The following is a 26969-nucleotide window of genomic DNA, read 5'->3' on the forward strand; positions in this document are numbered from 1 at the left end:
GAATCAGGGGTCACACAATAAAATTAATAGGCAGAAGGTTTAAAGCAAACAAAGAATGGACTACTTCATATAATGCACAGTCAATTTGTGGAACTCGTTGCTAGGAGATGATGTAAAGGCCAAAAATGTTACATGGTTCAAAACAGAAGCAAGTAAGTTCATAGAGGATAAGTCCATCAATGGCTATTAGCCAAGATAGTCAGTGTGTGACGGAGGGAGTGAGTGTGTGTGTGTGTGGGGGTGGGGGGGGGAGGGGAGGGGAGAGGAAGAGGAAGAGAAGAGAGAGAGAGAGACAGAGACAGTGTATGTGGGTGCCTTGTGTTTGTGTTCAGCAATGTCAGCTTGGCTGACAGGACAGTTGAAAAGCGGCTTCCAAACTAGTAGGATACCCGCGGAAGAATGGGATTCAGAAACCATCATGTGACGCTATGCCTGCCCCATGAGGCATTGCAAACCCTTTCAAAGCACCCTGCATGCAGTTGTACAGTGGGATAGCTACCCACAATGCACTGCTCCCTGTCTCAGTGCAAGAGCTGCTAGTATGAAGGCTCTTCACTGACACTAGGAGCATAGCAAGGACATGCAACAGCGGTTTAATTACAGCAGTGGTCATACGCCAGCATAACTTGTCGACAAAACCCTGTAGTGTAGACAAGGCCTTAGTTATCCAAGAAGTGTTTAAATACCATAATAAGCACTAAAGAAAATCCCAAGGCCTTGTCTCGACTAGAAAAATGAACAGTTTGTAAATGATCTGCTACTGCATTCATGTAAACACAAACAGTTCAATGTGTCCACACCAAACATGCTGAACCAGTTTAAGAATTTCTGCATGTCTACCCTGCATCTACAGTAGCACTACTCTAAACAATTTCAGTCACAATTTCCTCTAGGTACCTATCCCACAGTTCCCAGCAGTGCTTCCAAAAGCAGTGCATTCCAAGAGATTTCAAAAGGCTACCGATGAACTGTGGTAGTACTGGAAGAACTAGCTGAACCATATCAGGAATTCTGTCCCCTCAAGTAGATTAAAATATTTCAGGCTGAAATATTTAAACAAACAAATATTTATACCTGTTGAAGTTTAGGCTATTCCATATTATTTTTATCATTTTGCAAGCCACTTGATGCACTTTTGTGTTAAGTCACTTTAGGAGAAACAAATGATATGCTGCATGGTAAATTAGTGCAGACAAAGCCTAGGACAGCTAGTGAGAGATGAAATTCACTTAAGAGATAAATTTAGCTAGCGTGAAGTAATTAAGTGATGTTTAAACACATCTAAAAGACAACAGCTCTCGTATTTAAGGCTTGGTCTATATTAGAAAATTAAGCTATTTTAACGATAAAAAATCCACGCCCCTGAGCAGCATAGATAAACCTACCTAATTTCCATTTTTCTTTCATCGACCTAGCTACTGCGGTGTCAGGGAGGTGGATTGCCTATGTGAAAACCCCTCCCGTTGGTATTGGTAGTATGCACACAGAAGCGCTACAGAGGCACAGCTGCACTGCTGTAGCATTTCAAGTGTAGACAAGCCCTTAGTATTCCCACAAGACAAACACAGGCTAAGGCCTTGTCTAGACTTCAAAAATAAGTTGACCCAACAGAGGTTGACTTACAGCAACATCCTTACTGCCTTCCTCGGGTTGGTGGAGTGTGTCCTCACCAGCAGCACTTCCACTGACCTAAGAGGGGCAGTGCGGGGAGCTGAAAGCCCTCTCTCTCAGCTCCCTGGGAGGGAGCCCAGCTGCCCCACAGGCTCCTGGTCTCCCTGCCTCCCCGCACTCTCCTGTTCCTGTTGGGGGAAGCCACCTGGAGCTTCTCCTCTCCCTGCTCTCTACAGGAACCTAGTATCCATGTCAATTTCACAGCTGATCTGTGAAATTGACAAGGCAGCTGTAGCTCCCAGCTGGAAGCCCTAACCAGCCACCAGCCACCCTCTCCCCAGCTCCCAGCAGAGAGCTGGAAACAGCAGTCCAGGTGGAAAGAAAGCGTGGTTGAAACCACGTAGGGGGTGGTTTTTTTCACACCTCCTAAGCAACAAAAGTTTTGTGGACATAAGTGCTAGCATAGACAATCTAAAACTCCCTTTCCCATTGCTCAACTTTCACTCTTAACTTTAGTGTCATCATATCACTAGTGCTAGTCAGTGTAAAGTCTTTCAGGCTATATTAGGTGTGCCTTTTTTTTTTGGGGGGGGGGGGGCCGGTCACCTCAACTTTGTTCTCTTGTTCAACTGCTTTAAATTTGGTCTCTAATAAGAGACGTCAGTCAATAAAACACACACTGAACTTTTTGTTTTGTGCTAAGTTACAGCACAAAACAATTTTGGACCTGATTTGAATGTCTGAAAGACAACAAGTTGAAAAATTCATTCAGTTTACAACCAGAACTACTGTGGTTTACAATACTGGGCTGTATAATTGTAAACTACTTTTAAAGTTATGATTTTTTTTAAAATTTTGCTTGATTTTTAAACCTGAGTTCAATCAAACCAAATTGAATATATTGTATATAAAGCTGCATATGAAATTCTAGTGTACATTATATTATATTGACAGTAGTATGACTAAGACCAACCTTTCCCTTCAAAAGCAATGTCACAGAGCTGTTGTGGATCAGGGCACAAATTCATGGTCAGCATCATGTTAGCTAATATAGTTAAAACATCCCTCTATCATTAACTTATAATGAAAATACCATGATTAGTTGACATTCCCTCACAATTTATGTATTTAATGCCTTATTCAATACTCCCATGTGGCATTCTTGACGATGTGTGAAATTTCAGGACTCTGCCTATTGGTTTTTCATGAAGGTGGCTTGAAAAAAGGAGACTCCAAGTCTAAAAAAATCTTGAAAGTGTTTTTAAAAAGCCACACTAATTTCTTAACTAGATAAATTAACACTTGCTTTAAAAAATTCAAAAAGGCTGGTTTGTCATTTAAAAATATTTAATAAAAAGTATATCTGTAGCGAAAAACTCACTCAAAAAATCCCATGAAAAGGAAAACCCTGCTACAGCCTTAACCAAGGAGCTGCTATCTGTGCCTCCATAACTGTAACAGAGCACCAGCTCTGCTACACTTATCGTTCAGCACAGGGCTCGATAAACTCCAGGTGCCAGGTCACCATGGCGCCTAGGAATTTAGTTCTGGTGCCTAGTATTTCTCCCAGTGAAGGACTGGGTCCCGGGGGCAGCGGCCGCCACACTCCAGCCAGGGCACCACTGCGTCCATGTGGCGGGGCTGGGAGCGCTGCGGCTGTGCTCCGGCCAGCGTGCTTCGGCCAGGGCGCCCCGCCTACCTTGTGGGAGAGGGGGGAAGGAAGGGATAGGGCCGGGAGGGGAGAGCGGCCACTGCGCTCTGGCCAGGGCGCCCCACCGCTGGGCCCACGTTGTGGGAGAGTGGTGGGGCTGGGAGGGGAGAGCAGCTGCCGCGCTCTGGCCAGGGCGCCCTGCTGCTGGCCCAAATTGTGGGAGAGGGGCGGAGGAAGGTGCGGGGGCAGGAGGAGAGAGTGGCTACCAGGCTCCGGCCAGGGTGCCACTGCATCTATGTGGCCGGGCTGGGAAGGGAGAGCGGCTGCTGCGCTCTGGCCAGAGCACCCCGCCATTGGGCCCACGTTGTCTGGCTCCTTAATTTTTGGGATGGTTCCTAGCTACAAAGCAAATTTGTCGAGCTCTGGTTCAGCATCACTTTCTGTTTAAAGGTGGATTATTCATGGTGCCTTAAAACCCACACACTGATGCAGATTGTCTTGAAATTTGCTGTGTCTCATGGGGGTAGCAGTCCAAAAGTGAAGTCTTCTAAAATACAGCCTCTGTTAAAAAAAAAATCCCAGCATTTTACAAAATCATCCCTTTTTTAGGGTGGACACCTGGGGCTCAAATTTCAGGTCTGATCCTCCCCAAACAGAACTCAGTTGCTTTGGATTTATCTTAGCTAGTGAATAGCACCTGCTGCACTTTTAGGGAAGCAAGACTCAAAGTTAAGAGCAAAGTTTGTAACTCCAAGTTGGAGCATGCCAAACTAATGTATCCAAAAGACCACAATGCAGGTGTACAGACAAAATTAGTTCTACTGAAGCAAGAGGGATCACAAGCAATCTGCTGCCACAGTAATTGGGTGACTCAAGGTGATGTTGTTGCTGAGCTGCCCACAGGCACCGTGAGCTACCCTTAGCAGGTTTCAGAAAATATTGCCTTGTGCACATTCCTTGCTCTCTGCCTGCATTCAGAAGAGGCTAATTTTGGAAGTTTTGTCCTGAGACAAACATTTCTGGTTTAAGAGTGATATTTTTCCAGGCTTCTAGAAGCCACAGATTTTACTTAAGTACTGCCAAGGAAATTAGCATTAGTTGAACAGAGAGAAAAGAAAGATTCTCATAACAAGTAGGATAATGTAATTATGTTTCTTGAACAAGGAAACCAAAGTTGCCCAAAGGAAAGCAAGTCACTGCATCAGTTGGTCAAACAGTTCCTGATATACAGATCCCCTTAACATGAGCGGCTCATAACATTTTGAGATTCTTATAACATTTTTGGTGCAGAGCTAGGAAATACAGGGGTTGGAACAGTGAGGGACACTAGGGGAGGAGTGCAGGGAAGAAGGGAAGAGGTGTTTGGGGCTGTGCTAAGAGAGATAAATAGGGATAGGTGGTATGGGAGAGAATGGTGTTTTTGGGGGGAGATTAGGCCATGGAGAGAGGAAGTGGTGGGGTCTGGGGCAGGAGGCCTATTGGTCTCAATCTCCCCTCCTATTTGAAGCCACCACCCCTTCCTCAGCCCCGCTCCATTTTTCCTAACTGTGCACTGGAGTGGATACCTCCCATTCACAGTTGCATCCCTCAGTGCAATGGCCATAGAGTGACACGCCTCACACAGGGCGGGTGGAATGTGGCAGCAGTGACCTGGGGAGAACAAGGTGAGCCAGTATCTTGGGGGGTGCTGCCTCTCTGGGGAGTCCTTGCCCCCTCCCCCGCCCCCATGTTAGCTGGGATTTGGAGGGTTATAGACAACTGGGATGCTAAATGCCCAAGGAAGGGAGGATGGAAACATCCACTGAGATGAATGGAGCAGTTCCCATCTCATAGCTATTGTTTCAGGTCGCATTTATCTCTATGGGGTGATCCTATTCATCTGAGAACATCTCACAGAAATGACTAGGTCATTTCACACCTCTTGGAGCTTACTATGCTGCAGATGGATGCGTTGAGTTTCTTTCCCATACACTAGGTACACATCCAAAGCAAGGATTCTGCATCTCTACTCTCCTGTCCCGACTTGCCTCCAGCAGTTAGGTGTACTCCTCAAAGACTCACCATCTTCCCTCCTCCTCATGAGCCCTCCAAATTTACTAGGTGCAAAGTGTGGCAAGGAGAAAATGAGACTGGTATTTTCGTGTGGGGTGGGGTGCTTGAAGCTGTAAGGGGTGTGTGTGGTCGGAGCAATGGGCATGACGAAGGGAATACTGGAGGAGTTGAAGCTGTGTCAGGGCAGTGGTGGGGGAGTCTAAATAACTGGAGGATATATGGAGGGGGTCAGAACAGTGAGGGAGAATGTGTGTATATGTGGGGGGGGGGGTCTTGAAACTGCATGAAAAATTGAAATGGAAGGGGGGTCAGAACTGTGAAGTGGGGGATGTTGGGGAGGTTTATTCCACACTCTTCAAAGAATATCCCCACTTACTTGCTCCTAGTCCCTGCATTCTCTCCCCAGATCCTCAACCTGTGGCTGACCTTGTGTGGGGAAGAGGGCTGAGGAGAGAGGATGCAGAGATAATGCTGGGGCAGTGCTGAGACTAACATGCAGCCTGAGCATTTTGTGGGCAGAGTAATAATTGAAAAAGAACCAGAGGAAGGAGAGAGAGAGATCTGTCAGCACATTTTTTTTAAACTAAGGAAATTTAATGCCCCAAAACTTCATTAATGCACAGCTGAGTTTCCCATTGGTGCCCAGGGGCTCCTTCAAAATGTGAAGAGTGCCTAAACTTAAACCTCTAAAAACTAGGCAATGAAATCTTAGAAGTACATGCCACCCTTGCAACACAACTCTGCCCCCTTTAAGTGATGTCCCAAAATGCCAACACCATATGTACTACCACTCTATCCTCACAGATACTGCAGAAGACTATGGGAACAGAGCACATGAGTACTGTAGGACAAAGTCTAACCCTTCTCTTTGCCAAACAAAATGTTCAATTTAGGTGAGGCATAGCAAACAAGCTACCTACACCTACCCTGCACTCAAACAATGACTTATTCCACACAAGCCACCTCAGACTTATTAAAACTCTTCACCCTTTCTCGGAGGATTCCTTCTGAGACATTACCCCTAACTAAGTCCTGGAGACTGCTGCCATCAGATTACTGACGATCCCCTTGAAAAGACTTGTTTGTGTACCCCTACAGATACAACTTTAAAAAATTCAATGCTGACATGAGGCATACTTCATCTCTCAAGATATATATGCACTTCCCTTCTCAACACAGGGACAGCTCTGCTAAGATGCTTCAATTTATCCCTCCACAATCAATACAGCTATAACTAACACATTGAACACAGCTGGAATGCATGCAGATAAATGCTGAAATTCAAACCTGTGGAATACAACACAACAGCACATTCTTTGAGTCTTTCTTCATATTTACTTATTGTAGATTCATAGATTTTAAAGTGCGACGGCACCATCAGATCATCTAGTCTTAACTCCCTGTATAACACAGGCCAGAGATCTAATCCAGTGACTCCTGTACTGAGCCTAATAATTTGTGATTAACTAAAGCATCTTCCAGTTAGGTATCCAATCTTGATTTGCCGACACCAAGATACAGAATCTACCACTTCCCTTGGTGATTTGCTAACCTTTTCATCATCTTTAATGAAATCATTCCCACTGGCTTTTACCAGCTCTTGGGGGAAGCAGGAGTTGTCAGAATTAAGGTTGCACGGGTGGGGGAGGGGAAGATGTACCTTAACACTTCATGTCCTAGTTTTCAGAAGTTTAAGTTAAGATGGGCAATCTTAACTCTGCATTAAATCAAGTTTCAGGGCATTTATTAAAGATCACACTCATTACAAGGTACCAGGTTGCATTCCTGCTAAAAGCAATTTTATAACCTCCGGGGACAAAAATACCTTACAAACTTCTAGGGAACTCTGCATGTGTCATCTGAAGGAAAACGACACACTGTCTAAGGGAATGTCTACACTAGAAATGTAAGTCGACCTACATTAGTAAATACTGCGGTGCTTCATGTCCATGCTACCTTCTTTTGGTCGGTATTGCACGTCCTCACCAGGAGCGCTTGCACAGACCTAAGATGGGCAGTGTGGGGAGCTGAGAATGTCTCCCTCACCCCAGATCCCAGCTGGGATCAGGGTCCAAAGCCAACCAGCTCTCCAGGGGAGTGGAGGGCAGCACAAGAGCTGTGAAACTGACAAGACAGCCAACAGCCTATGCAAGGGATGTGTTTCAACCTAACTACACCAATATAAATCTTATGCCTCTTGTGGAGACGGAGTTATGTCCGTGTAGTAGGGCACTTAAATCAGCGTGAGGAAGGCTGTAGTGTAGACAGACACAGTTAGGTCGACATAAGCTGCCTTATGTTGACCTAACTGTGTAGTGAAGACCAGCCCTAAGCTAATGTGATATTATAACTGGCTTGGTGTCTGTATACAAATGGCAGAGCACTGCAGAATCCTTTGTTTGCTAAAAGGTGATAGCTGTAGAAGGTGAGTGGAAGATCTACAAGTGGGAGATCTACAAGTCCACTATGCAACATTAGAAGAACTTAACGAAAGAGATATTGCGACAGTACTTTGCTTCATATTCACAAGTTTATCTTTGGAACAGTAAGGACTAGAAACCCGATTAAAAACATTACATTCTTCAGAATGCTATTTTCCCTAGGAACATTTCTTACATGGCACAGTTAAGTGGAATTTTCAAATTCTATGTAACTTTAACATATTAAAAAGTCACTATAGGATGGACTGAAATTAATGTATTAGGAAGGAAAAAAGGAAAATTATTCTTCCGCGCCGGGGGGTGGGGAGGGGGAGGGGGAGGAGGAGGAGAGAGAGAGAAGAATCACATTGCTAGTGCAGTTTCTCCAAATTGTGGCTATGGTATAATCCTCAGTACAGAGACTAGGAAGAGAACAATGATAAACAACTGGTTTTTAAATTGTATTCTTCATGAGGAATAAAGGTTGCCCATTGGGATGAGACACTGGAACAAAAATAATTGTGTAAAGACAAAACTGATTTGTAAGTATACTTACTTCTCTCCAACACACAGTCTATCATTCATAAAAACCTGATTTCAGCCCATTCACAAATGCAAAATTCTTCCATTACCAATCAGTTCAAACAAGTTTGAATGTGACCTCAACTTACTTTTATCATAATTACAAGCTCTTGATTTAAAACACTAAACAAAACAGAACTATACTTTTTTGTACCTGAGTGGTGGTTAGAAATTATTATGTTTTAGGTAGTTAGATAGTATAGTGACCAGCCTGGCATAAAAACTTAGATTCTGGAAATATTAAATGAAGACAAACTCAACTTTATTTATTAAACTTAACAATTCAAAAACTCACAACTAGAATCAGGTGAAGTCTGATGCAAACAAAGGACCATGTACTGCCCTCAGCCCAACATAGAGCTCACCGTGACAGCAAGGAACACGTGGACAGTATATATTTTCATTTTTTAAACACTCACAGTAGCTATGAGTGACCAGATAGATGGCCCAGTGTATTTTTCTGTCATTTTATCTGTTTCTGGTGATTTTATCTATTAAAATAAAAACATCTTTTTTTGGACAACCTAAAAAGTCAGATGTAAATATTCGTAGGCCAACTTATATTATTGAAAGTGAAAGAAGTTTACAAATCCAGTTTAATAACCTTTATTCATAGTCCATTCACTCTCTGTATTTCTCAGTACTGACAATGAAAATGAGGTCAACTCTAAACCCAGAGATTGCACCAATTTAGAAGCATTTTTATACTGTAATTTCTGTACGCAGGCCAGCCCTAAGGGAAGCCTGTCTCCAGTTTACAGTCAATTTCAGGTTCTTACTGTTGCAATGATTCCTTTTCATACAATCCAGAGGAATGCATGTTTGTAAATAACACAGCATAACTTTTTTAAATTGTGGAAACATATATTGCTCTTCAGTTTAATAAAAGTTCTCTTAACAAAATTTAAAATGGATGCATTCCTTTAAACAGCTTGCATCTTCCACCCCAGAAATGGTGTCACAAAAGTGATGGATTAAGTGACGGTCATATATCCCTTAAACACATCATAGGAGTATTTGTGAGGTTTAATTAAATGTTTATGAGGCAGGATGATCAAAACAAAGGGACTATGTAACTTCCAGCTAATAGTATTAAAAACAGAATCCTCGTCTGTATCGGTTTTTGAGAGTGCTGTAACCATAAAAATAAAAAAAATCCCTTATGTGTGTCAGACTTCTAACATTCTTTATATTGAGTTTTTGTTCACTGATTTTTGTTTTTTAATATTACACATTTTTGTATGCTCTTAATCTTTGGAGCAGGGAAAGTCTTGTGCCTGGATATATAGGGTTTCCCGCATGGATGCAAAATCCTGTTTGTTTGGTTTTGTATGTTAGTACCTGTAGCCCCAAAGATTATAGATGAGGGTTGGAAGGGACCTCAGGAAGTCATCTAGTCCAACCCCTTGCTCAAAGCAGGACCAGCCCCAACTAAATCATCCCAGCCAGAGCTTTGTCAAGCTGCACTTTAAAAACCTCTAAGGATAGAGATTCCACCACCTCCCTAGGTAACCCATTCCAGTGCTTCACCATCCTCCTAGTGAAAAGGTTTTCCTAATATCCAACCTAGACCTCCCCAACTGCAACTTGAGACCATTCCTCCTAGTTCTGTCATCTACTGCCACTAAAAACAGCCTAGTTCCATCTTCCCTGGAACCCCCTACAAGAAGTTGACAGAAAAGTTAGGGTGACTCTAGCTACACACGTCCTGAAAGTGGACTGAGCAGTAATGACTGAGCTAGAGGTATGTTTGTGTGTAAGAAAATGCTTGCTTGCCTTTAACTTTAATACATTTATTCTCCTCTTGGCATAAAGGTTAATAACTATTTGTACCAAGCAGGAGGAAAGCATAAGTATCAAGGGAAAAGTAGCATGCTAAGTTTTCAAAACAGCGTGAGATTTTAAGTAATGCCACCACTGATCTAAAAGAAGTCAGAGGTACCATTTTATAAATTCAGAGATTAAATAACATTGATTACTTATATTGTACCACTTTGTTTGGAGTCATGGCTGCCTAATGAATTTTAAATTCCTGGTTATTCTGCAGTCATGCAAAGCATTACTACAGAGATTTTTAATACATAAAACTTTTGTCAGTCTTTAAGTAGGCAGAGTAACCAGTTCATTTTAGAGATCAACAGTGCAAGTTTTTAAAATTAAAATTATGATTTGTAAAATTACCAGTACTTCTTAAACAAACAACTATAAAAAAATAATACATTACAGCAGTCCAATTGTACCATGCAGTAAATAAATTCCTTCATTTTCTATTTCAAAAAAAGTTTCAGGATGGAAATTTGTATGACAAATTTAATCTGGAAAAGACTTTACAATTTCAGAGTTAAGACCGATAAATCAAGGGAACCATGCTAATTTCAATTAAATAACCCACTAACAGAATCTCAAACTTGTTTCAAGGAGTTTGGGACTCACCTACTCGCAGGCCTACATGTGCAATGGTGCAACATCAGAATGGATCCACAAATGGAAAAGTATGTACAAAAAGAATTACTCCCCTGAATTTCATTTTCTCGAGAGATAAATCCCACTAAGAATATAGAAATCTATCTATTGGATATGAGAACCACACTATTTGGCTATGAAGACTTCGCAGTCTTTTTATAAAAGCCTTGCAAAAAATCTTGTAAAGTACACTCCCAACAAAATATATTCAGCCACCATATATTCAGTGATAGTAATGAAAAAAACTGAGTATTAACAAAAAATGTATATTCACACTAACCAAATAGAAAATATCAATGCTATTTTTACTGTTACCTTGCTGAAACGCCCTTTGTTTAGTCACATTGTATACTGTCAAAATCCTAGACTGTTTTGAGCTTTCTGGGGCAGGGACTATCTTTGTATTATTATTTACTCTTTGGGATAGGGACTGTCTTTTTGTTGCATTTGTTCAGTCCACAGGTGGGGATGCTGTTTTATGACTGGCTCCTAGGTGCTTATTTATGTATCAATCATGTGCCTTTCCTCAATACTGTAAAATACGCATATACTGTCAAAAAAATCCCCAGTAAAGCAACATGCCTGATCTTTCAAAAATAGTTAATTGCCTGCCCATATTGGGGTGTTCACTGTTTAGACAGCAGTAACTGGCCTATACCAAACAAGAGCCTTCAAATTGCTAGAAGAAAACAAAAGAATTGCAAAACTTATCATTATGCAAGGTTATCAAACCTGCTGCAAAGAAAGATACCCAGAGCACCAAACCTAGTTTTTCAAAGAACTGTAGCCTACAGAGGCACAAACCCCACCGCTTTTCAGAGCTGGAGTGGTGGTGGGTACAGGTACGATGGACTACTACTTTTCACAGGGCAGGGGGCGCTAATATCATGGGTTTATAGAACAACCTGAACAGAACTGCTTCTTTCTTTCCAGTCTAGTAAAGGGATTGAAGAAACATTTGCAAGACAACAACAATTTAGTCCGAAGGAATCACACATTAGAAATAGAGGTAAAACAGCAGCCCTTCCACGTGCATCGCTTCTGTGGAAGAGGCTCCCTGGAGATCGCGCTTAGCCCCTCTCACTGTGTGCGGGAAAGGGAAGCAGGCGTCTGGCCCCCGCCGCGCGGTTGCCTGAGCTCAGAGGCCGCGCGGCCCCTTATTTTGGAAAGGAGGCCGGCCACGGAGAGTCCTGGTAGGACGACGAATGAGCTCTTCGAGCGGATGGTAGGGGGCCGGAACTGCAAGGCTCCTCCATCCCTCCCACCCTATCACAGGGGGCCTCCCAAAGATCAGGGCCCGGGGAAGCCTAGGAGGCAGCGAATCCGCATTCCCTCACGCTGCGGCACCGGAAGCGTCTGCAGGCCTGGGGAAGGGGGGAGAGCGCGAAGCCCCGCTACGCAGAAGGGTCTGGGGAAGCGAGCGAGCTGCGAGGGGCACCAGGCACCGGGCTGGGGCAGAAGGCTAGTGGAAGAAGGCCCAAGCCTTCGAAACACCCTGCCGGGTTCCAACTTACAACGGCATCGTCTCTCCAGCTCCTCCGTCGCAGCCGCCTCTTCTTCGTTCCCCTCCTCCCCCCCCGGCTGCCGCCTCCTGACCGGTCACTACTCGTCCCGCCGGGCAGCGGAGGGCGTGAACATGATACGGGCCGGAGTGGGGCCCTAGAGGGAGGAAGGAGCCGCTCGTTGGGCCTAGCCGCTGCCGTCGCCGCTTCTCCTTCCTCTTCCCCTCCGGCCTCCTCCTAACATGGCGCCCAGGCGCTACCACAGCAACGTTCTAGAACGGGGGTCCTACGCAACGACGCGGCCACCCCCTACGTACGACACGCAGAGCCGCCTGCGCATGCCCATCAGCCGCGCCGCTGGCCGGCAGCACGGGATTTGTAGTTCTTCTAAGCAAAGAGAGCGGTGGCGCGGTTTGAAAACCAAGTTCTAACGGCCACCAGGCAGGGGCGCGCGCAGGAGAGAAGGAAGCTTTGTGGGCGGTTCCTGTCAGGTGGGTCGAGGTGCTCTCTTGTCTCGCTCCCGCCTTGTGCGCGCGCGGGGGGAAGGACGGAGACTAGATATGAGGCGTGTTCCGCTCTCTTAGCGCTGCCTCCCTGAAGCAGGGACGCCTCCTCAGGGCGGAGCCTGCGCTGTTGTGGAGCGGTGACCGTACTGTGACCTGAGCCTTTTCGGCTCTGGGCGTAGGGTTCGCCAGGCTGCAGGGTGTGCTCTGGGCAAGGCTGCGAGCGGCCCTCCCGGCCCTGCACACGGCGGTACGAGACCGCTCGGCGTCGAGGGAACGGAACAGCCTTCCAGACAGCGCGTTGTAGGCACGCTTACGATGAGCTCCCTCGCCCCGGGAGACTTGGCGAAGCTGCAGCCAGCTCTGCGTGGCCAGGGGGTTCGCCGGCGCCACGACGCAGGCTGAGCTGCAGGAGCTTTGCCCATAGACAGCAGCGTGGCATTGGGCGCCTCGTGCACCGTCAGGGGATTTACAAATCATACCGCTTTTAGCACCCGAGTCTTTACACCCGCGGGACTCACATCATCCCTGTGGAGTGAGTCGGGCTGGCAGGGAACGTTTTACACCTAGGTAACAAAGCAAAGCCGCATGCATATATAGAGAGGGAGGCGAGACATTGTCAGATTCAAAACTAGGGCTCCTGGCATCCAGCCTACAGCGTCTCATGCGGGTGCTAACAAATAGATCATAGGTTTTTATGGTCATGCCATGTGGAAGGTCTGCTTAGGCTAGATGGCCTGGAACTCGGATTTTGTACTTTGGAGGGATATTTTTATTCACAGAATCATAGGAGATTAGGATTGGAAGAGATCTCAAGAGGACATCTAGTCCAACTGCCTGCTCAAAGCAGGACCAACCCCAACTAAACCATCCCAGCCAGGCCAGGGCTTTGTGAAGCCACACCTTAAAAACGTCAAGGGATGGAGATTCCACTGCCTCCCGCAGTAACCCATTCCAGTGCTTCACCACCCTCCTAGTGAAAAGCTCTTCCTAATATCCAACTCAGCATTCTCCCACTTTTTTTTTAAAACCTTTCTTCTAAATTTAGAGGGGTATTCTCTCTCAAGTTATCTGTCTATCTTCCTGCACGTGCAGGATTGTTTCCTAAAACATTTTCTAATGTTTCAGCAGCATTCAGGTTAATATAGTTTGAGAATTTAGTGGGGTGGTATGAAGTATTATTTTATTCACATAAACAAATCCTGATAAATGTGGAGTTCATAAGGAAGAAAGCAAACTCAGTTCATTGTCCAAAACAAGTATTAGTCTTTATATGGATTTATGCAGTAAAGTTTATTCTTGGAAGAAAATAGTCTTCTGCATAAAGTCCCAACCAAAATTCACTTTTGATCTTTCCTATCAAACACAGAGCTCTCACATTACGAGATTAACTGTCTGAACACTGCTAAAGACTTAATTTTAAATATGAGATATTTTAAAAACTATCCAAATGAATCCCATCTGAATGATAATTGGATTGGATTGGATATAAATGGGATTTTTAAATTCACAAAAGGTTTGTCTGGTTAGAAATACCCATTGTTCCTGGCTCTGTCACTGACTTGACATATGACCTTGTGCAAGATATGTAGCATACAGAAGAAGGATTTTGTGTTTGAATGGGGACACTGTGAGAATTAATAGATCTAAGGAGTCCTATATTAAAGATAAAATATTTTGCATTTATTATATGTAGTCTTAATAGGATCCTTAGAAATGTTTGATGTTTTTGTTTCTCTTTTCCTTTTCAAATAGCCCCTGTAGGCATGCTAGAGTTTTGGGGTGCTATTGTGTTACTTTTTCTGTAATAAAAAAAATTTGAAGATGAATACTATTAAAACCTCATCAGGTCAATATAGAATCAAAATAATAACCAAATGAAAGCCTTCCAACTGACCGAGCCAGGAACTCTTTAGATTCTCCTTGAAGAACTATTTCTATGGCAATCTTAAAACATTGTATTAAACTTCAACAGTACAGAAATATTGAATATCCTTTGAGTATTACACCAAATTTTGATAACACCAAAGCAACATAGAAAATTAATGGCAGATCCAGATTGGGTCACCAGGCATTTACCCAATCACTTTGGTGTATTGGTATGCTTCCATATCTGGTACAGAATGGCAGCACTTTGTGTGCTCCACTCTCTATCTGCTTTTAAGTAACAGGCAGAGTGAAGCCCAGGTAATAATTCGCACTTGCTCACTTTGCCTGATGCAGGGTGCTCAAAACCCCTGGATTGAAAGCCTCCCTAGCGCCTTAACAGTCTTCTAATAAGCAGAGGAGAGGAAAAAGCTTTCCACCTGGTGCAGTAGTAGAAAGATAGTCCTTGATGCTTCTGTTTCCTTCCCTTTATCAGTAACAGCAGCTGCCCCTTTTCATATTCTTGCTCCTTCCTTCCATTGTGCTATGGAACCAGAAAAGAATTTGCTGGTGCTAGTCATGTCAACTGCACTAGAGAATGGGAGGCAAGGAACAAACACACTGCCAGCAGTGCTGCCCTTCTATGGTAACAGGAAGTGGATTCTTTTGGGCCATGATTTCAAATAGGTATATGCACAAATATTCTGATGGACGTGCATAATTCATGGTGTGCACATAAGCATAATATTTGCTGGAATGCAAAGCTATCTCCTGTACTATGAACAGTAAAAGTAATATGTCAGAAATAAAAGTGAAAACTATACAAAGAAATGTAAAGAAAATAATTTCAGTATAATCAGTTTTTTGTAAAATACGTTAGAAATGTTCTGCCTTTTAATTAGTGTGAAGATGTTGGTGTTTTACATGTGTCTGTAATCTTTCATTCCATTTCAGGATTGTTCTTGAAGAGATATTCTGCCTATAGACAAAAGAGTCATAAAAGTAAAGTTAAGAATCTATAAAACTGTTAAGTGTTCAATTTTAAATTTCCCCAAGTTAACAGACGATTAGAGGATGACACCACTTTAAACAAAATCCAAAAAGCTATTAAATAGTTCCAACATGGTAAAGCTGCAAGACCTGATAAATACATCATCAATTTCTATAAGGAGTTTTTTTAATACCATCACCCCTTTTTACACAAAGTGTACAATTACTTCAAGCTAACAAAAATCCTGCCACCTACTACTGAGGCCACACTGTCCCCATAAAGGTAAAAATCCAGGAATGTGTACATCTTATCTCTGCATTTTTCTCCTTAATGTAGATCATAGTTCTTGCTAAGGTGTTAATAGACTGAAAGTGCCCCTTGCTCCCTAGAGAGACATATCAGTCTTGTTCTATACATCAGGGGGCAGTGAGCAACAATGTAAGGACTTTACATACTGCCCACAGTGGCACAAAACTGATGCATTCATTCTAAGCCTTGACTAAGCCCTTATCTACACTGCACATTTATGTTGGTATAACTACCCCAAACTCCCGGTGTAGACAGTGCTATGTTGATAGGACGGCTTCTTCCACCAATATAGCTACTGCCTCTTGGGGAGGTGGAATACCCACACTGACAGAAGAAGCTCTCCCTTTAGCCTAGGTAGCATCTTCACTAAGTGTACTGCTGCAGTGCTTAAGTGTAGATAAGCCCTTAGAGAAATAATCTGTTAAATGTTTCCTCTTTCCTCCAAGCAAATATTTTTAATTTATGGTTTTACTGGAAAATTAAGCACGTCTACACATATAGTGCTGCAGCACCTGGAGAAGATGCTATATGTCAATGGGAGAGCATAATAAAACCACCTCTGCAAGTGGCAGAATCTGTCGGCGGGAGAAAGTCTTCCGCCAACACTGTGCTGTCTACACTGGTGCTTATGTCGGTGTAACTTAATGTTGCTGTGGGGGATGGCTTATTCAGACCCGTGAGCAACATAAGTTCTGCCAACATAAGCTGTAGTTGTAAACCAGCAGTTCTCAACCAGGGGTATGCATACCCCTGCGGGTCCATCGACTCATCTAAATATTTGCCTTGTTTTACAACAGGCTACATAAAAAGCACTAGCAAAGTCAGTACAAACTAAAATTTCACATAGACAATGACTTGTTTATACTGCTCTACATACTATACACTGAAATGTAAGTACAATATTATATTCTAATCAATTTACTTTATAATTATATGGTAAAAATGAGAGAGTAAGCAATTATTCAGTAATAAAAGACACTTGTATTTTTATGGTTGATTTTGTAAGCAAGTTGTTTTTAAGTGAGGTGAAACTTGGGGTACATAAGTCAAATCAAACTCCTTAAAGGGGTACAGTAATCTGGAAAGGTTGAGAACCACTGATGTAGACATAGCCTTAGTAAAATGAGCAGGATAGCAATAATTGTGCTCATCTTTTTATTGCTTACTTGGGAACCTGGCTGTGTGCTTGTGTAGGGGATTAAGAGTGTAAGGAGCCTTCTTTTTTCCCTGCTTTGGAGAACCTGTATGGGGAGTGGATAAGCAACAGAGTATACCAGTCAGTGCAACTCAGCTATCACAGTGGGTGAGCTAGGACCAAATTGTGAGAATCTAGCATACTTCTGGGCAGTGAAGCTACATGCCATCCCTTACTCAGACTGTTTCTAAGGTGTCAATCCAGTCCAAAAATATTAGGTTTCTGTATACTCTACTTTTCATAACAATTCTTGGTCTCCTGAACAGTAGCAATTTGCGTTTGGGCCTGCTTCTGCTGCCGTTTAAGTTAATGGAGTTTGCCATGGGTAGCAGTTGGAAAAGAACTGAGCTCTCACTTTGATTTCACAAAACTTTGTTATCAAAGAGATACTACTGTTTTAGTGCATTTTTTCTTTGAACCTGGTCAAAGGTATCTCAGAAAACATAATTATCTTACCAGAAAGTCAACTGGATCATCAGGCCTGATCTTGCAACATTCATTCAGCCCTTGCATAAGTGTTGGCATGACATTCTTCATTAAATAGTTCCTTAGTGGAATGGACTGGGCCTCAAGTAATTCCTGCTCCTGCCTCTTCACTTCTTCTAGACGTTTATTCTAGAAGTAATAATAAGACAAAATTTTTCAATCCTCTACTAAATAGCATTTGCCAAAATCAAGAATGGTGGCTTGTAGGAAAAACATGATCAGTTAGAAACACTGGTCATTTCTTTAAAATGTTTGGTTAATAGAACAATTTGTACATCTGGTTCTTGCAGTTGGAAGATGGGGCACATGGGAAGGGGAGGGGAGAAGAGGGGGGAAGAAGGAAAAAAAGGATTCAGTCCAGTGAAGAATGAGACCTTCTAGCTTCTGTTTCTTTGGATTTTCCTCTCTTTCTATCATCTAAGGCTGGATGAGTCTGAAGATGTTTTCCATTGTTCCTATTGCCAAAAGGTGAAAAAGCATGCAAGTCCCAGACAAAAAAGTTATTTTTGCACGTGCAAGAAACTTGTTGAGCCTTTTTGTGCACTATTTTGAACTTCACAGAGAGCCCTTTGATCACACTGAATGGTTCTACAGAATATCTCACATAGGTTATTTTTAAACAGCCAATGGTGTTGAATCTTTTACAGCAGCTGAAGTTGGCCCTATGTCTCCTTGAATTCTGTTTAAATCCAAGTAGCTTGTGGATGGGTTTGTTTTATATGACACCCAAAAAGAAGAGAGCAAACAATTTTACTTATTAATGGAGTGTGCACTCTCCATAGTGCCAGTGTTATGAGGAGGAAGATTACTTCCTTCTAATGTGATTTGTTATAGTCCTCTCTTTACCCAGCAGTAACCTGGGTTATTAGTGGATATAGCAAACAGTAGAAACTGGAGAACTTGGAGGACAGCTCTTTCACATTCAAAAACTGGCACAAAAGTCAACTTCAAACAACAGTGGCAGATGCTTAGCTGGCTGCCTTCCAAGTTGAAGAAGCAAATACTTCAGCTTCCCAAGTTCACATAGTTGACTTACCTCAGGAGTCTGCAGGTTTTTAGCAGGGCTGGTCCCAGCACATGAGACAGACAAGGTGGGTGAGAATATTTTTTAGTGGACTAACTTCTGTTGGTGAAAGAGACACGCTTACACAGAGCTTTTCAGGTCAGGAAAGAGCTCTGTGGAAGCTCAAAAGCTTGTCTCTTTCACCAACAGAAGTTGGTCCACTAAGATATACTTTGTCTCTAATAGCTCAGGAATGACATTTAACAAACTTTGGAGGTGGTCTGTGAGCATGGACACAGACAGCATGTGAACCTTTACCCAGAGGGAAATGGAGGTCTTGCATCTAGCCTTCTTCTTGTTATTGTGTTTAGAAAAGATGGATAGTTGTTTAGATTTCCAAAGTGCTTTTGTATTGTATAGGTTAAACTTGAGCATTCACTTTACCTTCAGTGTGGAGCTTTCACTCCTGAGTGGTTGAAGGCTTTGAACAGGGTATAGACAAGACAGTGGGTTCATTAATATAAAAGTCCACATTAAGCTTTTAGACAAACTCCAGGAGAAGGCAAAACATTGCTTAAATCCTGGAAAAAAATAAAGATGGGTGGAGAGATAGCAAGAGAAACTTGGCTCTCCTATATTTCAACCTAAAGTCGCAGCAACTACAACTAGTTTCAGTGCATTATCTCTCAAAGATTCATAAGCACATTCAAAAATGAAAAAGGACCCACTGGAATTATTGGCCTCTATATAAGTTCAAAGAAAATACAAGAGCTGCTTTCTGGGATATAATATCCTGGCTCTGAAGTATCCTTTTACTGCTGTAAGGAAAGCAATATGGGACTCTGCTTAAACACAGAAGCTGAGGGCTTCTGAACAGGAGTTGAGAGCTGTGAGTGCCCCTTGCCAGTTTGCATGTGACACTGGAGTGTGTTTGTCACACTAGACTAAAACATTGTGTTGAGCTAATATTGGTTCCCAGGCAAGAAAGACTAAGCAAATTGCCAGTAACTCTGGTACATTAAAGCACTGACAGGGTACCCAAATGGACACCTCAGCCTGAAAAGATGGCATCCAAGATTATGCAGATGGGGGGAGAGAGGAAGGGGAAGAAGGCAAAAACCAAGACCTGCTGAAACTAGTGGGAAAGAAAGATCCTATTATAATCGCATTCAAGTTTTGTAGAATAGGGAGAACGATTCCTTCCTGAAGGAAAGTATAAAATCTTCTGAACGAGGAAGGTCTTCAATGGATGGAAATTAAATGAAGGGCACCAGATACACAGCCTACAAAATGGAGAGCTGCAGAATGTGCCTAACCAGGTCCAATTTACTTTCCCCCAGTTGGGGGAACCGCAGCACTGGAACACTTGAAGCAGCTGAGCAGGAGGGTGGTGCTGATCGGAAAGGATCTACAGTCAGTCAACATAGGGAGTGGGAAGAAAAGGGTTTGAGCACTAACAAGAATACCCATCTGAGACGAGAAGGGATTACTCAATGGGTAGCCAGTCACTCAACCTCTGAAAGGTGGTGAACTGCCTCTAGGATTCAGTCTAATGAGGCTCTTCTTGACCTCCTCTCTCCTCTTTTCTTTCCCCAAACACATTCTTTGCCCTGACTTGCTCCTTTTTTTCTGATCTTTCCTGCCTGCTTCATTCCATCTTGCTAGAAAAAGAAAGGAGAGAAAGGGGCAGGAGGACTGGGGTATCTGCGGTACCTTTCTTATTTAATGCAGGACACAAAAAAACCATGAGGGAAAGAGGCTGGACAGACTGAAAAGGGGACACTACAGTAGGTACACTACAGATAGTCTATTAAATTTCAAGGTTGCAAATTCAAAACTAATACAAGGAAATAATATTTTCATTCAACACATTTTAACTTGTGGAACTCAGGACAACAAGATATCACTGAGGCCAAGCGATTAGCAGAATTCTAAAAATTATTAAACATCTATAGATAACATGAATATCCAGACGTATAACAATAAATAGTAAGCAAAAAACAAACAAGGGTTCTGAAAGGTATACAAGTCCTCAAAATCATAGAAGATTAGGGTTGGACGGGACTTCAGGAGGTCATCTAGTGCAACCCCCTGCTCAAAGCAGGACCAACCCCAACTAAATCATCCCAACGAGGGCTTTGTTAAGCCACACCTTAAAAACCTTTAAGGATGGAGATTCTACCACATCCCTAGGTAACCCATTCCAGTGCTTCACCACCCTAATAGTGAAAAAGCTTTTCTTAATATCCAACCTAGACCTCCCCCACTGCAACTTGAGACTATTGCTCCTAGTTCTGTCATCTACTACCATTGAGAACAGCCTAGCTCCATTCTCCATGGAACCCCCCTTCAGGTAGTTGAAGGCTGCTATCAAATCCCCCTTCAATCTTGTCTTCTGCAGACTAAACAAGCCCAGTTCCCTCACCCTCTCCTCATAAGTCATGTGCTCCAGCTCTCTAATCATTTTCATTGCCCTCTGCTGGACTCTTTCCAATTTGTCCACATCCTTCCTGTAGTGGAATGCCCAAAACTGGACACAATACTCCAGATGTGGCCTCACCAGTGCCGAATAGAGGGGAATAATCACTTTCCTAAATTTGCTGGCAATGCTCCTACTAATGCAGCCCAATATGCGGTTAGCCTTCTTGGCAACAAGAGCACACAGTTAACTCATATCCAATTTATTGTCCACTGTAACACCCACATCCTTTTCTGCAGAACGGCTGCCTAGCCAGTCGATCCCCAGTCTGTAGCAGTGCAAGTGATTCTTTCGTCCTAACTGCAGGACTACACTTGTCCTTGTTGAAGCTCATCAGATTTCTTTTGGCCCAATTCTCCAATTTTTCTGGGTCACTCTGTATCCTAACCCTATCCTCCGGCGTATCTACCACTCCCCCCATTTTAATGTCATCCATAAACTTGCTGAGGGTGCAATCCACCCCATCCTCCAGATCATTAATGAATATGTTAAACAAAACCAGCCCCAGGACCGACCCCTGGGGCACTCTGCTTTATACTGGCTGCCAACTAGTCATCGAGTCTTTAAACACTACCCGTTGATCTAGCCAGCTTTGTATCTCCCTTATAGTCCATTCTTCCAACCCATACTTCTGTAACTTGCTGGCAAGAATACTGTAGGAGACCGTATTTAAAACTTTGCTGAAGTCAAGATATATCATGTCAACCACTTTCCCCACATCTATCAGTCATCTCATCATAAAAGGCAGTCAGTTTTTTCTGGCAAGACTTGCCCATGGTGAATCCATGCTGACTGCTTCCGATCACCTTCGTCTCCTCCAAGTGCTTCAAAATGAATTCCTTGAGGACCTGCTCCATGATTTTTCCAGGGACTGAGGTGAGGCTGACTGGTCTGTAGTTCCCCGGATCCTCCTCCTTCCCTTTTTTAAAGATGGGAACTGTATTTGCCTTTTTCCAATCATCCTGGACCTCCACCGATCGCCATGATTTTTCAAAGATAATGGCCCATTGCTCTGCAATCACATCAGCCAACTCCCTCAGCACCCTTGGATGCATTGCATCTGGCCCCATGGACTTGTGCATGTTCAGCTTTTCTAAGTAGTCCTGAACCTGTTCTTTCACCATTGAGGGCTGCTCACCTCCTCCCCATACTGTGCGGCCCAGTGCAGTAGTCTGGGAGCTGACCTTGTCTGTGAAGACAGAGGCAAAATTGAGGGCATAATCCAATCTCTAACTATTTAGGGTTATAAGGAAACTGTCCATGAGGGCAGGGTGTCCCATAATTGCCTAATAAGGGTTTATCCTTCTGAAGCAGTTGGTATTAGCCACCGTTAGAGGCAGGGTACTAGGTAGGACCACTGGTCTAATACAGTATAGCAATTCCTATATTTCTATAGACTGAGTTAAGTACTGCAGATAATTGATAAATGTTGATCCTTATCAGTGGAGTCATAAGGATGACAATCTAGACTTTAGCAGACAGGATGAGAGAAGAAAGTAAAGTGGAAAGTTCCTGGCAGGATGGAGGATGAAGAAGAAAAAGCTCATATTATAGTGGACGATTACAAATAGCAAGATACATCAGTTTATTACTGCTACTGTTTGGCTCCACAAAAGGATTTCCCTCAGGTTTTTCAGTTTATTTCAGCACCTGCAAAAAAGGCATGATGTTAATTAATTTTGATTTCACAGACTCAGTAAGGTGACTGACAAGTTGGTAAGGAGGAATCTTTGGGCTCTTCTGGATTCTGCCCCCTTCCAATGGCTGCAGCTTGCAGAACCACCCAGAAAGCCCACGTAAAAACCATGTTATAGCAGCACAAGACAGCTGCAATCATTGTGCTTGCTGTGTGAGGACTCAGAGCAGCCACAAAAGTGAGCGAAGCTAGCTAAAAAGGGAGCATGGTCAATGCACACAAGAGATATGCTGATTCATTGCATCTCCTGGAGAACCTTATCTGGTGCAGTTCCAATAATGCTGTAGTTTCTGCCCATCCGTGGCAGAATCCCCAGAGAAGGAGTAAGGTGACCGTGTAACTCACTGAGGCACAGTTGTTCTTACTTGTGTAAGGGCTAATACAGCCTTTTTTCTTCATTTCTTTCCTCTGAGTATTCCAATCAATATCAGACATCTCACTGGACATTAATAGGGCATTAAGAGGAGAAAGGCCATCAAACTTGTTTTAAGGATATTTTGGTACAAAAGCTTCTGTTGTAACTATATTAATACTTGAATTCTTTAACAAGGGTCTCAAAATACATCCTAGGAAGGAAATATGAAACCAAATATGCAACTTGGTATAGGAGACTACAGAGCAGATACTACACTTTTGAAATGGAACAACATTTTGCATAACTCTGACCCAAGCATCACATGCATACCAAAGTCATACATTTTTGCATTAAGTCAAATGATAACACTGCTGGAGGTCCCAAAGCTGCTATTTTGTAAAACAGGTCTATAATTAGGTTTGTGCAGAACTCTGTATTAACTTACCCACTCCTCCCAATTTGCCAGCTTCTCAGCCCTTTCCTCAGCTTCTTTACGCTCCTGTTCAGCTTTTTCTTCTGCTTCTTTGGCAAGGCGTGCCTCTGCTGCTTTCCGTTCTAGTTCTTCCTTTTCTTCATCCGTCAAACCATAATTTCGAGGTTCCCCGATTTCTTTGATGATCTCTTTTACAATAAATCTGTTCTCAGGATCCTCAAACTTTGCTACATCTTTTAAACAGGAGAACAAAGAACATGAGGGTCCTCATTAATTACAAGTGTATAACAAAATTCATTATTATAATCAATTTTTATTGTGAGACCTTTAAATATTTACTCATAGACTTTAAGGTCAGAAGGGACCATCATCTAGTCTGACCTGCACATTGCAGGCCACAGAACCTCACAAACCAACTCCTGTAATAGATCCTTAACCTCTGGCTGAGTACTGAAGTCCTCAAATCATGCCTTAAAGACTTCAAGTTACAGAGAATCCACCATTTAAACTAGTTTAAACCTGCAAGTGACCCGTGGCCCCATGCTGCAGAGGAAGGCAAAAAACCTCCAGGATCTCTGCCAGTCTGACTCAGGGGAAAATTCCATCCCAGCCCCAAATATGTCAGTCAGTTAAACCCTGAGCATGAGGGCAAGACCCATCAGTCAGACACCTGGGAAAGAATTCTGTTTAATAACTCAGAGCACTCTCCATTTAGTGTCCCATCACTGGCTGTTAGAGATATTTACTGCTAGCTGTCACAGATTGGCAAATGCCATCATAGGCATTCTAATCATATCATCCTCTCCATAAACGTATCAAGCTCAGTTTTGAAGTCAGTTAGGTTTTTTGCCCCCACTGCTCCCCTGGGAAGGCTGTTTCAGAACTTCACTCCTCTGATGGTTAGAAACCCTTGCCTAATTTCAAGTGCGAACTTGTTGATGGCCAGTTTACATCCATTTGTTCTTGTATCCACATTGGCTCTTAAATAACTCCTCTCCCTCCTTGGTTTTTCTCCCTCTGATGTATTTGCAGAGAATAATCATATCTCTCCTCAGCTTTCTTTTGTTTAGATTAAACAAGCCAAGCTCTTTGAGTCTCCTCTCATAAGATAGATTTTCCATTCCTTGAATGATCCTAGTTGCCCTTCTCTGCACCTGTTCGTTTGAATTTATCTTTCTTAAACATAGGAGACCAGAATTGCACACAGTATTCCAGATGAGGTCTCACCAGTGCCGTGTATAATGGTACTAACACTTCCCTGTCTCTACTGGAAATACCTCACGTGATACATCCTAGGACTGCATTAGCCTTTTTTCATGGCCACATCACATTGACGGCTCATAGTCATGCTGTGGTCAACTAATACATCCAAGTCTTTCTCCTCCTCTGTCACTTACAGCTGATATGTCCTCAGCTTATAGCAAAAATTCTTGTTGTTAGTCACTAAGTGCATGACTTTGCGCTATTAAATTTCATCCCATTTCTATTACTCCAGTTTACAAGGTCATCCAGATCTTGTATGATGTTCATATGTATGATCCTCCATATTGGCAATACTTCCCAATCTTGGGTCATCTGCAGATTTTATTAGCAAACTCCCACTTTTTGTGCCAAGGTCAGTAATAAAAATGTTAAACAAGATTGATCCCAGGACTGATCCCTGACCCATTGTAGTCTCCCCTTTAACCACTTCTTTATCCACCTTTCAATTCTCATATTAATCCCCATCCTCTTCAATTTAACTAATAATTTCCCACGTGAAACTGTATCAAATGCCCTACTGAAATCCAGGTAGATTAGATCGACTGCATTTCCTTTTTCTAAAAAATGAGTTATCTTCCCAAAGAAGGAGATCTGGCATGAACTACCTTTTGTAAAATCATGTTGTATTTTATCTCGCTTACCATTAAGGACATAGAGGTTAACTACTTTCTCTTTTAATATTTGTTCCAAGACCTTGCATACAATTGAGGTCAAACTAACAGGCCTGTAGTTTCCTGGATCACTTATTTTCCCTTTCTTAAAAACAGGAACTATATTAGCAATACTCTAATCATAGAGTAAGACCCCCCAAGTTTACAGATTGATTAAAAATCCTTGCTATTGAGCTTGCAATTTCATGTGCCAGTTCCTATATTCTTGGATGGAGATTATCTGGGTCTCCCGATTTAGTCCCATAAAGCTGTTTGAGTTTGACTTACATTTTGGATGTGGTAATTTCTACCTCCATATCCTCTTCCCATTAGTCACCCTGCCACTATATTTGATATATTAGTTAAGGTTGCACAACACTTTCTATTATAAAGACCCTGTTTTCAGTTGTAAACTTTGCCAAACTTCAACCATCTTGGCTGAAGTTTTCTATGCCAGGTATCTGCTCTGGCTATATATATATATATATATATATATATATATATATATATATATATATATATATATATATATATATATATATATATATATATATACATGTTGTTTTGCCCACTGTTAAAAAATTCTTACAACTGTTTTGTTGAGAAACTTTAGCACCGACATACTTTGGAGCAAGGGGGTGGTCTGCTGTCAGGAATGTGCCATTTTCCCATCCCTTTGAAAATTCATCCGTATTGGCCAAGTGATAAGCCTCTGGGAAAAGAATGTAGTTCTTACATATTCAGGAGAGTCTTGTTAACAACAAGTTTGACATCTACATTCTCCAAAGATGCCATCTTTAGTGAGCATGCTTCATCCCCACACAGATCCTATCTGTGAGTAGATTGTACATGCATCATCCTCACAGAATTACTAGCATGGTGCAACCCAGGGCCACAGAGACTGAGCAAGTTGCTTTGTAATTGCTCTTCCCCTCTGCTGGGGTTGCTGTGGCAGTGGGCATTGGCACTGAGAGCAGTGGGACTGTCTCTATGCTCTCAACACTCCCCCTACTGGTGCCCAGGCAACATGGAGGAGCCTTACTTGAATGCAAGGGGGTGAAGGACAGGAGGCATAAAGGAGTGGCCAGAGGTGAATAGAAGCAGGACGAAGAGGAGGTTGCAAGGCAGAGGAGAGTCCAGGCAAGTAGAGGTTTGGGGGTTGTTAAATAAGCACCAAGGGAGATGATGGCTGGTGCAAGGAAACTGGGAAGGGTTTAGTAACAGCTGAGGGGGGTGGAGGGAGGACAAGCAAGGAGCTACTAGAACACATTTCCGTCTAGAATCTGGAATTGAACCAGGAGTCCTGAGTCTTTACTTTCTTCTGTTGTCATTCAACAGTTGTGAAACACACAGGCAAAGTGTGTGTGTCTCATCCCCATCTAGTTTCTGGTCCATATAGAGAATAACAGCCTACTACTGCTAATAGTTACTCTTTTACTTCAACTAGTAGAGGGCTCTA

The 26969-nt window shown here is 42.8% G+C and overlaps 2 protein-coding genes across 4 annotated transcripts in view; both read right to left on the bottom strand.

The window, feature by feature from the left end:
- Nucleotides 1-12767, bottom strand: part of PAPOLA (poly(A) polymerase alpha) — a 78204-nt gene extending 65437 nt beyond the window's left edge. For 2 of the 3 annotated variants that reach the window (XM_067555091.1, XM_067555090.1), the window contains exon 1: nt 12294-12767. In XM_067555091.1, coding sequence (XP_067411192.1) covers nt 12294-12301 — 8 coding nt within the window. In that variant the 5' untranslated portion in view covers nt 12302-12767. The remainder of the gene's footprint in view (nt 1-12293) is intronic. The other variant, XM_067555089.1, reaches the window with a different exon arrangement.
- A 1308-nt stretch (nt 12768-14075) lies between these two features.
- Nucleotides 14076-26969, bottom strand: part of AK7 (adenylate kinase 7) — a 61313-nt gene continuing 48419 nt past the window's right edge. The window contains exons 16-18 of the mRNA XM_067555172.1: nt 23610-23830; nt 17602-17760; nt 14076-15629 (exon numbers count right to left, since the gene is read on the bottom strand). Coding sequence (XP_067411273.1) covers nt 15591-15629; nt 17602-17760; nt 23610-23830 — 419 coding nt within the window. The 3' untranslated portion in view covers nt 14076-15590. The remainder of the gene's footprint in view (nt 15630-17601; nt 17761-23609; nt 23831-26969) is intronic.

The sequence above is a fragment of the Emydura macquarii genome, unplaced genomic scaffold, assembly GCF_026122565.2.
Source record: "Emydura macquarii macquarii isolate MOO-44397 ecotype Brisbane River unplaced genomic scaffold, CSIRO-AGI_Emac_v2 contig_1551, whole genome shotgun sequence".
NCBI classification, from domain to species: domain Eukaryota; kingdom Metazoa; phylum Chordata; order Testudines; family Chelidae; genus Emydura; species Emydura macquarii.